At 45.7% G+C, this 12,731-nt stretch overlaps 1 protein-coding gene across 4 annotated transcripts in view; it reads right to left on the bottom strand.

Moving 5' to 3' along the window:
* PRKCA (protein kinase C alpha) overlaps positions 1 to 12,731 on the bottom strand; it is a 200,413-nt gene that overhangs the window by 23,591 nt on the left and 164,091 nt on the right. For 3 of the 4 annotated variants that reach the window (XM_081181352.1, XM_081181350.1, XM_081181353.1), the window contains 2 exons: positions 10,364 to 10,387; positions 988 to 1,131 (listed from right to left, as the gene is read on the bottom strand). In XM_081181352.1, the coding sequence (XP_081037478.1) occupies positions 988 to 1,131; positions 10,364 to 10,387 (168 nt within the window). The remainder of the gene's footprint in view (positions 1 to 987; positions 1,132 to 10,363; positions 10,388 to 12,731) is intronic. The other variant, XM_081181351.1, reaches the window with a different exon arrangement.

Raw genomic sequence — 12,731 nt, 5'->3', positions numbered from 1 at the left:
GGAGAGGGTGAAAAATTTGATGGCCACAAGAGACAGGTTATTTCTTATAAAAATCTATAGACAAGCAGCCCTGGTGATTTGTCTCCTGCTCTAAGGAAGTGTAGTCAAATTCTTACTAAAATCTTACTGTTCTACAATGAAGCTATGCTACACAATCAGTTTTGCAAAAATATATATATATAAGGAACCGAATCAGCTCTCAACAGCCAATTACATCTCCCAGGAATAGGTACATATTTTTTGATGTAGAGATTACATCTTGTTTTATTAAACACCATTAAAGTAACAGAACAATAGCAGGTTGCTTAGTGGCTAATAGCTGAACTAGAAGACCTTCCTACTCTTGTAAATTCAAATTTTAATCATAAAGTCGCATGGCCATCTCAATAATGGCTCTTATAACTTTAAGGAATGGTCTGCAGCATTTTTAGCCATTAAGCAATTAAAGATGCATCTCATTCAGAAATGGAAAAAAGGGGGTTGAGCTATTATCCTCCTTTCTCAAATGTTGGCAATGTGGACTCCCATATGCATGCTGTTGAGCTGTTCACTAATGTTACTTTTCTTAGGTGAAGTCTTGAATACAGATGTTGTTTGGAATCAGGCACCAGGCAAGGAATTATGACATGTGAGGGCACTCGGTGCAGTTAAGAGCAGTTATTGAATTCTCCACCATCCAATACAATAATGGATTGAGAACTCGCATTCCCTATTTTATACTCACTCTGAGCACAACAGCACACCTACAAGGATATTAACTCTGATTTTCTGGAGACATGCCCAGTACTTACTAATTCTGTTTAGCACAGTTCTTCCCTTTATCAGAGATTGGGAACACTGAATCTCTTCCTTCATACATTCAGTATTCCTCCTTTTCCTTTAATTGTTGTTGCTCCCCACACCTGCCCCTGTGTATTATTCATTTCAGTAAAACACAAAACCCCATTAAAATAAGGCACATGAGAAGAAATCATCAAGGCTACCTACCTTCCCAAAACTCCCCTTTCCAAGCACCATGAGAAAGTTGAAATCTGTCAGCTTAACCTGATCAAGGTTATTAGATGGTAAACTACAGCTCCGGTCTTCAATTGGAGATATGACTTTGTTAGCTGAAGGTCCAAGTCTGGCTTTCTAAATAAATAAAGAATATAGCTGTAAGGTTTGCACTTTGCTTTCAAAGCTATGATTCTGACCCTTGTGCAATGAGAGAGGGAGTAGGAATGAAAGTACTAGCTGCATCCTCATCACACTCCATGAGTTGGAGGGTTAACTTCTGAAGTGGGAGCCTTTTCTACTCATAGGTAAAGGACCCCTGGATGGTTAAGTCCAGTCAAAGGTGACTATGGGGTTGCGGCGCTCATCTCGCTTTCGGGTTGAGGGAGTTGGCGTTTGTTCACAGATAGCTTTCCAGGTCATGTGTCTAGCATGACTAAACTGCTTCTGGCACAACGGAACACTGTGATGGAAACCAGAGTGCACAGAAATGTCGTTTACCTTTCCACAGCAGTGGTACCTATTTATCTACTTGCACTGGTTTGCTTTTGAACTGCTAGGTTGGCAGGAGCTGGGACACAGCAACTGGGACAGAGCCTGAACCAGGCAAATGCCTACATGGGATTAATCTGAAGGTTTGTTCTCAGAGAAGGAACTGCACAAAATATTGCATAAGCACAAATTCAAAAACCCATTCCAACAATATTGTGGGTATTGTTATAGGTGGCAATAATCTGTGCGACTAGATAGAAGCAACTTCTCTCACCTGCTTAAGAACACCCAAGAGAACAACATCAAAATAAATTATTACCTTCATGCCAAAATCCCTCAAATCAATTGATTTGAGAGCTTCCCTTTCAAAACATGAAGAGTGTCCTTAATAAAATTCATGCATTTAATATGTTGCAGGGTATACAAAACATTTTGAAATGTTTTAGTTGAAATATGCTCTTCATAGTGATGTTTTTCACAACATATGACATGCTTTTTTGGAAAGGAAGTCTTTACTCTCACCAGACAGCATATTATAGCAACCCACATTACGAGACTTACTTTCTGACCAATTACCACCAACAAATTTTGTTAGGGATTGATTAGCTGCTTGTGCGTAAAATCGTGCTCCCTCAGAGTTTGTGCGACCCCACAAACCTCAGTGTGTGACGGAGCTCCTCAGACATGTCTGCTCTAGTCACTAGTAGAGTCCGACAGTGGCTGTCTGCGGAAGCGTTTCCAGCAAAGGAGCTCCTTAACGGAAACGCGTCTCCTGGACTCACGGCGTGACAGTTTCCGGCGAGGTGTAGGTCTCCCTATGTGAGACTCAGATACCTCCCCACTGTTTTCGCTGGAAGCGTCCCTGAGCCCTCCCTCCTGCTCACATTCCCTCAGAGAATCACTCCTCCCCCTGCTGGTGCCTGCTTCAGCTGTTGAGTCTCTTTCTTCCTCCCTGAGCCCCTCCACCACCTGATGCTCCGATGGCAGTTCCCTGACATCCACCTCCCCTCCAGGGCCCCCCTCACCCCTCCCATTACCTCCCCTCTGGGAGGTGAAGGGCTAAAACCCCGAAAAGAATCTTCCTCATCTTCAGACGTCTCGAACAACTCCCTCCATCGATCGTCGTCCTGGCTCGCTGAATCCTCTTCCTCTTCAGAATCTGGGAACCCCTCCAACTCCTCTTCCTCATCGGTGGTGGCAAAGTATTCCCTTCGGAACCTCGCTACAGGCTGAGGTTTACGTGGGAACCTCTGATGAAAAGTCTCTATTAAAACTTCGTCATTGACATCCTCTGCCCTAACCCAGGTGTTTTCCGACTCCGGTTCCCCTTCCCACATTACCAAATACTCTACTTGATCTCCCTTCCACCTGGAATCAAGGATCTCCGCTACATGGTAGCTGTGTTCCTTCTCCTCCATTGCTGGTCCCCTAGTGACCCTCCCTTCACTGTCTCCTCTATACGGTGACAGCAACGACCTGTGAAAAACTGGGTGCAGCTTCATGTGGTTCGGTAACCGGAGTCTGAAAGCCACTGGGTTGACCTGCTGCATGACTTCAAACGGACCCAGCCTTTTGGGTCTTAACTTCTTACAACCTCCTTTGAATGGCAACCCTTGGGTTGACAGCCACACCTGGTCCCCCACCCTAATGCTTTCACCTTCTCTTCTGTTTTTGTCTGCCTGCCTCTTATATTCCTCCTTAGCCCTGTTTAAGTTGAGTTGGAGCTGGCGATGAATCGCTTCCATTTCTTCAACGAACTGTTCTGCAGCTGGAACGCTCCAGTTCTCCCCTTCCCCCCCTGGGAAGGCTCTGGGATGGCACCCGTGATTAGCCAAAAAGGGGCTCATCCCCGTGGACACGTTCTCTGCATTGTTGTAGGCAAATTCTGCCAACGCCAGCTTCTCCACCCAATCATTCTCTCTGTCATTAACGTAACACCTCAAATATTGCTGGAGAACCCCATTTGCTCTTTCCGCCTGCCCGTTGGTTTCTGGATGACGGGCCGTAGAGAAATTAACCTCTACATGCAGTAAGCTCATGAGCTTCCTCCAGAACCTGGAAGTAAATTGTTTTCCCCGGTCTGAAACCACCCTCAAGGGGGCGCCATGCAGCCGAAACACATTCTCTACAAACAATTTGGCTGTTTCTTCTGCTGTGACCGCATGTGAGCAGGCTATAAAGTGGGCCATTTTAGTTAACAGGTCTACCACCACCATGATGGCTGTTTTCCCTCTAGACCTTGGCAGATCAGTCATGAAATCTATTGCCACTGCTTCCCACGGTCTTTCAGGTGTGGGCAGTGGTTCTAATAAACCAGCCGGCGCCCGCCTCTCCCCCTTGGCTCTTTGGCATTGTTCACACCCTCTCACATACTCCCGCACATCTTCCCTGACCTTGGGCCACCAAAATTCCCTAGTAACCAGCCACATGGTCTTGTGTTGCCCAAAATGCCCTGCCGTGGGACTATCGTGCAACTGCTTGAGTACCTTCTCCCTCAATTCCCCTTCGGGTATATATAACGCTCCCTTGTAATACAATGCCCCATTTCTCTCCTCAAAACCACCGGGTTTGTCTTCCTCCCTCCTGAGACCCCTGAGTTTGTCCTGGGCGTATGCATCAAGCACCGTACCCTCTACCAATTCCCTTTGTCCCACCAAAGTCGCCCCACACACCCAGCGATCCTCTGGGATGATATGGGTTTCTTCAGGTGCTCCCTCCCCCTCCAAATATTCAGGTTTGCGTGAGAGAGCGTCCGCCCTAACATTCTCTGGGCCTGGCACGTAACAAATCTCAAAGTTAAATTTGGAGAACTCCTGGGCCCATCTCAACTGCCTTTGGTTGAGCACTCGCGCAGTTCTCCAATACTCTAGATTTTTATGGTCCGTGCACACTTGCACCTTATGTTGGGCACCAATTAGCAGATGCCTCCATCTCCGGAACGCCTCATGAATCGCAAGAAGTTCTCGGTCGTACACCGTGTAGTTCCTCTCGGATTTGTTCAGCTTTCGCGAAAAGAAGGCACACGGTCGCCACTCTGACTCCTCCTTTCCCGGCTGCAGAAGAAGCACCGCCCCTATGGCTCTGTCAGATGCGTCTGTTTCGACCCTTAGCTTCTTTTGTAAATCCACATGCAGAAGTTGTTCTTCAGAGGCGAAGGCCCTTTTCAGCTCCTCAAACGCTCGCTCCGCCTCCGCCGTCCATACAAACTTCTTTTTACTGCTGAGACAGTCAGTAATGGGCGCCGTCAGATGGGCGAAGTTGCGGATGAACTTACGATAAAAGTTTCCAAACCCTAGGAACCTCTGCACATCCTTCTTGGTTTTTGGTGTTTTCCAGTCCAGCACCGCCTGCACCTTGCCGGGATCCATGGCCAATCCCTTGTCTGACAGGCGGTACCCCAGGAATTCCACCTCCTTGGTATGAAACTGACACTTCTCCAGTTTCACCCACAGCCTGTTGGCTTGCAGTCTCCTCAACACTTCTCTGACGTCTCTCACATGTTGCTCCTCATTCTCCGAATACACCAACACATCATCTAGGAAAGCAACGCAATTCTTGTAGAGCAAAGGGCCCAGTACATGGTTCATAAAAGATTGAAAGCACGCGGAGCCTGCTTGTAATCCAAATGGCATAACGAGATATTCAAATGCCCCCAAAGGGGTAAACATGGTGGTTTTCCATTCATCTCCTTTCCTTATGCGTATCAGGTTGTACGCCCCCCTTAGATCCAGCTTTGTAAAAATCTTTCCCTTCCGCACCCTGGTCAAAATATCATCAATCCTGGGCATAGGGAACACCACTGGTTCAGTCACTGCGTTCAACCTCCTAAAGTCACATACAAGTCTCGGCTTGTCCGCGTTTTTTTTGTCCACAAAAAACACTGGGCTACCCCCCGCTGCTTTGGACTCTCTGATGAAGCCTCTCTTCAGGTTCTTGTCAATAAACTCTCGCAACTCCTGCATTTCCCTGTCTGACATGGCATACAACTTGCCCACAGGAAGCTGTGCTCCAGGGAGTAAATTGATCTGGCAATCAAAGGGCCTATGCGGGGGTAGTTGGTCAGCTTCCTTCTCGCTGAACACGTCGCTGAGATCTGCATACTGTGGTGGTACCTTCACCTTCTCCATTACTTCAGTCCCTGCTAGGGTGGCTTGGGCCCCTGCTGAACCCCTTTCCCCTTTGCAGTGTTCTAAGCAATGTGCTGAACCAAAGGACACCACTCTTTGATGCCAGCCAACCAGCGGATCATGTAGAGCTAGCCAGCTCATTCCCAAAATAATGGGAGCGCCTCCCAAGGTGGCCACATTAAACGCTATCAGTTCTGTGTGCCTTGCCACCCTCATGATCATTGGGACCGTCTGCAAGCTGACTCCTCCTCCCAACAACTCCCTGCCATCGATCGTGGTCACCTGCAGGGGGTTGCTTAAAGGGATAGTCTGTATCTGGTGTTCAGCAGCAAACTCCTTGCTCATAAAATTGCAGGAGCTGCCTGAGTCCAATAGCGCCTTTATTTTTAGGGGGTGTCCATTTTGCAGCTCTAGCGACACTTCAATCACTAGAGCAGGTCGAGGAGCTTCTGGCACGGGCACTTTCACTGCTCTTTGGCCTGGCTGCAGTGCCCCGATTGTGGCAACCAGGCGTTGGCTTTTACCTGCTCCGTCTCCCCCTGCTCCTCCCCCTCAACAGCTCCCACCATCCCTTGCCATTCCTTCCTCTGGGGGCAGACTCTGGCAAAGTGGCCTGGCTGTTGGCAGAGATAGCATTTCCGGGCGCCCTTTCCCTCCTTCTTAGCCCCCTCGCTGGGTTTTGAAAATGCGCGCGCGCGCGCTGTCCCGATTTCCATCGGCTCTGCCGGCGGGAAAGCTGGCTCAGGAATGTCTGGAATGCGGAACTCCTTCCAACGTTCCCCTCTCCCTTCCCGCCTCTCCAAGGCTCTTGCCTCCTGACGCGCTCCTATGGTCAGCGCAGATTTGGTCAGCTGATCCATAGACCCCGCCCTGGGGCTCCGTGACAGCTCGTCTTTCACAGCCGACGAAAGACCTTCTTCAAATAGCATCTGAATGGGTGCCGCCGATAAATCCCAACCCAGTCTGTGAACCAGCATGGTAAACTCAGTCCAGTACTCACGGACAGATCGGCTTCCCTGCTTGCAAGCCATTAGCTGTCTGCGCACCACCCCTTCCTCAATATCGCTGGAAAACATGATATCCATTGCACGAAAGAACTTCATCGTGTCCTTTAGTACGTCATTGTGCGTTGCCATCAGGGGTCGAACCCAGTCTCTCGCCCCCCTCTCAAGATGCCCAATCACGAAAGCAACTCGTGATTCCTCATCAGGGAATTCATCAAACTGCACATTAAGTGCATATTGCATCTCTGTCCTAAAGGCATGGTAATCCTTGGGGTCCCCCCCAAACTTCTGCACCAATCCTGGTACCTTTCTGGGGAACTGAGTGGCTCTCCCCTTCTTGTCTGCATCCTGAGCCCTTCTCTCCTCCAGCCTCGCCGTCTGCAGCGCCAGTTGGACCTCCAACGCTCGGTATCTATCTTCCAAGCTTGGACCAGCCCCAACCCCAGCTCCTCCGGTTCCGGTTGGTTCGCTCATGATGCTTTCTCTTGCACAGGCAGCGTACAAAGACTGTCGGACTGCTGTTAGGGATTGATTAGCTGCTTGTGCGTAAAATCGTGCTCCCTCAGAGTTTGTGCGACCCCACAAACCTCAGTGTGTGACGGAGCTCCTCAGACATGTCTGCTCTAGTCACTAGTAGAGTCCGACAGTGGCTGTCTGCGGAAGCGTTTCCAGCAAAGGAGCTCCTTAACGGAAACGCGTCTCCTGGACTCACGGCGTGACAGTTTCCGGCGAGGTGTAGGTCTCCCTATGTGAGACTCAGATACCTCCCCACTGTTTTCGCTGGAAGCGTCCCTGAGCCCTCCCTCCTGCTCACATTCCCTCAGAGAATCACTCCTCCCCCTGCTGGTGCCTGCTTCAGCTGTTGAGTCTCTTTCTTCCTCCCTGAGCCCCTCCACCACCTGATGCTCCGATGGCAGTTCCCTGACAAATTTGATTTTCAATCAAAACATTGTTCTCAGTGGGAAAAATATTGTTGCACTCAAAGCATTTGTCATGAGATATTTATGATTTGCAAATGCATCCTTTAGGGTAAATAAAATTTAAAAGCAGCAATAAACAGTTCTTTGTATAAGCTGATTTCCAAACCACAGAATGTTAAGACAAGGAGAATTCAAAGACATCTCTTAAGGAAAATCTCTCCCTAAAACATAACTAACTTGGGCTACAGTCAATGAATTCATTTTGTTAGCACCAAGATTTGCACCTGCACAATGGAACAGTCTCTTCTCCCAGATTGTGCCCCCTGTACCCCACAAACCTGCTCCAAAGGGTTAGAGAAACCTCTACAAAACCCCTAGGAAATTTCCCCAGATCTTCCTTGTCATTTTTGTGCCTAAAATTAACATCCAATCATTTTAATAAAGAAGCATGAATACTGGGATTTTCTAGCTGCTTCAAAAAGCCCCCCCCCCAAAAAAAAATACAGACAAAGGTGATGTGTAGAGTCAGAAATGCTTCAACAAATTTTCACTGTATCATTTCACTCATAACTTCACTGGCAACATCAATTGGTTAAATGTAGTATACTCCTCATAAGTGGCACACAGAAAATCAACTGAGATAAGAAAAGAAAAACACAAGACTGCAAAGGACTTTTATCAGAAAAGAAAATTCTTAGAACTGTAAACTCCGATTTGAGTGTTTTATGGCCAAGTAAAATTAAGATGATAGATAAATTTATACAGGGGGTTAAAATAATAAAAACAACAGCAACAGTAAGTAAAGAGTAGCCCCTATTACTTGAATAAAAGGTTGTGTTTAAAGCCACAACCACTACACTAAAAGTCAGCGAATCCTCACACCATGTCGTAGTGGCAATTATGGTGTTATCCATATACCATCATTCAGATCTCTGGATGACCTCTTACAGAGGCTTTGTACAGATGTTAAAAGGCATAAGGGACAATACTGAACCCTGCAAACCCCCACAGCATAATCATCACAAGGTTGAGCCGCTGTATCCCAGTGCTATGCTCTGGCAATGATCCTGCAGGTAGGAGTGTAACAAAGCCATTCCAGGAGACTATAATAGTATCAAAAGCCATTCAGAGGTCAAGATGAATAAACATTTATCATTCCCCTGATATAAGGAATCAACCAGGGAGATCAAGTCTGTTTCAGTGCTAAACTGGCCTGAAACCAGATCAAAATGGGTCCAAGATATCGGTAAGAACACAACGATAATAAAGAGTGTAATTCTGTCCCACTTATTTCTGCTACAGAGTTCAGTGGAACCAGGACTGGATACAAAATCTGGAGGAATTTGTAAAGGTAACTGAGAAGACAACAGGTAATACTGGGGGACATGTCTTACATTGCTAGAAGACCATCAAAAAGGAGCTAGGAGGCTTTAATTTCCATCTAGACAACCCAGTCCCAATTATTGGGGACGACCAATCATCATTCGCCAAACACTAGGTTCTTGCCTGAAGCAAGTGCTAGCTAATTTTTTTTACATATTGGAGCCAAATTGCAGAATATGAAATATCACAATTCCTAAAATTAATTACATGCCTCCATTTTTAGGACACAGAGTATGATAATTACTGCATTATAGCATATGCCTCATATTACTCCAGGCAGAAAATATTATTTATAGTGTGTATCCCAAGGCTGGCTCCTGACCTGTGAACTGAGGTTGAAAGGAAGCAAGCATCCTATCAGTCTATCAAACCTGACACGGTACATCCATCAGATTGGGAATAATCCCAAGGGGTTTTAATTGAGTTCAACATAATTTATTAGGATAAGAGCCATCACTTGAATATTTTTCATAGCCGTCCTCCTTTTTTAATAAGAAATCAATATATGAAACAGATTTTTAGCCCAGCACAAAAATCAATAAAGGTCAAAATATTTTAATGTATATCTTAATGATAAAATGGAGGGCCTTTTTCAGATTTATTTTTAATATATATATATATAACACAAACTTTTTGTGGTATTGGTTATGAAGAACTCAGAGAGCTTTTAAGCCTCTGAATCACATTATTCTGTCACGCTGTATCACAAGCCAAATCTCACCATGCAATATGCAATGCATGCCGAATAGACTTCAGGCAGAATACCATGCAATTGACTTACTCTGCCTTAGCCAGAGAAGGCGCTATAGGTAGACATTTAAACAAGGAGAAAAAAGTTGTGTTCAGTATCAAACTCAGAACACTGCTTTTGCCCTTTGGATTCATGTTAATGTTTCAGAAACCAGTGCTTTCTGAAGAAGCAAAATACCACTGGAAAATATACACTTTACAGTCTGGTGCCATTTCTGCTAATGGTGGGGTACATTCATAGTCCTCCCCTGGTTCAGCAGCACTTATTAGGACTGCTGATTTCCTCATTCCTCTGCGTAACACAGCTGGGCTTTCAAATTTTAAGCCAAGAGCACAGAAGGGGCAAAGACCGTTCTGGTCTCCTTTCAGGCATGCAAGACCTGTGCAAGTTGGCTGGGGAGCTTTTCGTTGCACACAGGGTCCTACTTTAAGTGCAAGCCAAAGCAGGTTAAAACTATCCATAAAGCTGCCCAGGAGATACCTATCGGGATCTCTTTTTTGATGATTTGTCATTATTAGAAACTCATCTTGCATATTGACACTACACATGTTAATTATCTCTTAGTAAAACAATACAAAAAACCCACAGACAAACTTCAAATGCAGATTTCAAATGGAAATTAGTTGCACCACGAAGAGGGTAGAAAAATCCCAAGACATGCACGTAGTCTTACTTTCTTTGGTTTGGACGCACCTTATCTTGGACCTTTCTTTTACCCTGTAACCACAGGCAAGTTATTACTTTTGGGCATTGAACGAAACCATTATAATTCTATAAGTAAAAAACCAACCCCAGCCCCACCTGGTACAATTATAGGGGGTTCCATTCACTTTATCTGCTCCACAACTCTCTTTGGGTTTTACCTGCAAGTACTTTACGGACAGCATTCCTTCACAGAGAAGAAGAAGAAGAAGAGTTTGGATTTGATATCCCGCCTTTCACTCCCTTTAAGGAGTCTCAAAGCGGCTAACATTCTCCTTTCCCTTCCTCCCCCACAACAAACACTCTGTGAGGTGAGTGGGGCTGAGAGACTTCAAAGAAGTGTGACTGGCCCAAGGTCACCCAGCAGCTGCATGTGGAGGAGCAGAGACTCGAACCTGGTTTCCCAGATTACGAGACTACTGCTCTTAACCACTACACCACACTGAACTAGCAAGAACATACCCTCCCAACTCAACAGAAGAAAAGTGATCATAGCCCAGTCCTCATGCTTTCTCTGCCAGCAATTTAATCCTTAGAAGGGCATGTACCAATAGCACTGCCACAAAACATGTTCGCTTGCCTTCATGAAAAAAACAGGAATGGGTATCTTCAAAAGTATATCTTCAGAAACTGATATGTTTTTTCCTAATTTGTGGATTTCACAATTTCAAGAATTGTGTCTGCAGATTCATTACAGACTAGAGGGAGGCTGAGTAGGGTGCTTTCCTGAATTCAAAAGCCAATCTGTTATACTCAAGCAGAGAAGTCACCATGGTTGCATCCATACCATACATTTAAAGCACTTTTCAAAGTTATGGCTTCACCCAAAGAATCCTGGGAACTGTAGTTTGTTAAAAGGGTTGGGAATAATAGCTTGGAGACACACTGCAGAACCCAGGATTTTTGGGGGAGGGAGAGCCATGACTGTTAACAGTTGCAAACAGTTCAAAATTGAACTATTAACTTCAGTGGCAATCACACTTCATCCATTGCTCCGAAATGTCATACACACACCCTTGTTTTTTCCCCTATACAAAATCTTCTGGGTTCAGTTTAAAGTAACTATAGTCTGGATTGCATCTTGTCTCCAAACCATGATTTGAACCTGGAGTTTGATGTGGGTTTGCAAACCATGGTTTAGAGGTTGGCTCAGACCACAAATTTGCCTCAGCAAATTTTACCTCAGCAAACAATGCTTAGCAAAAAACGAAAAGCAAACAAATAATAATAATAAACCCAGGAAGTGGAAGAAGGAACCCATGGACAAGAATGGGAAAGCACTTTGCTTTTGTGCTACGTTTTAATTAAACCTATGAGTCACACTACAACTAACTGCAAATAGTAGCAGGGCTACTATCTGGTCCATTTGAGAAGGCACAGTATGCCTGTTGTCATAGCAACATGTTTAAGACAATCTCGAAGGAGCTCTCTTGCCTGCCTTCTCTTCAGTACACAGAAAACATGAAAAATGGTTTATGTGTGTGTTTTCATCTAATACACTGGAATATGAACCTATGTTTTCTGTAGTCTCTTTCTGGTGAACAATCACTTCAGCCACATCTACTGATACTCCTGCAGTTGATCCCTGCATTGCAGGGGGTTAGACTAGATGGCCCTCGGGGTCCCTTGCAACTCTACAATACAATGATTTTAGACTTATGTGACATACATCTCTGCAGCTCACTACAAATTACTACTCTGAGCTCAGGAAGGCTTAGGAGATATAAACAGTATGTGACCAATGCAGCAAAGAGCAGAGCCCATGCAGATCCGCAAAATGTTATTGAGCTTTGAGGAAGAGAAATCAGAGTTTGTCTATGTCCCTGCTGTTGATTTAAAAACAGAGCGAGGGATAACAACAACAACTTATTATTTATACCCCGCCCATCTGGCTGAGTTTCCCCAGCCACTCTGGGCGGCTCCCTATCAAATGTTAAAAACAATACAGCATTAAATATTAAAAACTTTCCTAAACAGGGCTGCCTTCAGATGTCTTTTAAAGATAAGATAGCTACTTATTTGCTTCACATCTGAAGGGAGGGCGTTCCACAGGGTGGGCGCCACTACTGAGAAGGCCCTCTGTCTGGTTCCCTGTAACCTCACTTCTCGCAATGAGAGAAGCACCAGAAGGCCCTCGGCGCTGGATCTCAGTGTCCTGGCAGAACGATGGGGGTGGAGACGCTCCTTCAGGTATACCGGACCAAGGCCATTTATGGCTTTAAAGGTCAGCACCAACACTTTGAATTGTGCTCGGAAACGTTCTGGGATCCGATGCAGATCTCTCAGGACCGGTGTTATGTGGTCCCGGCGGCCACTCCCAGTCACCAGTCTAGCTGCCGCATTCTGGATTAATTGCAGT

This window comes from Podarcis bocagei, assembly GCF_964188305.1.
Source record: "Podarcis bocagei genome assembly, chromosome: 2".
Taxonomy (NCBI): Eukaryota; Metazoa; Chordata; class Lepidosauria; order Squamata; family Lacertidae; genus Podarcis; species Podarcis bocagei.
This window is presented reverse-complemented; position numbering and strand designations above follow the sequence as displayed.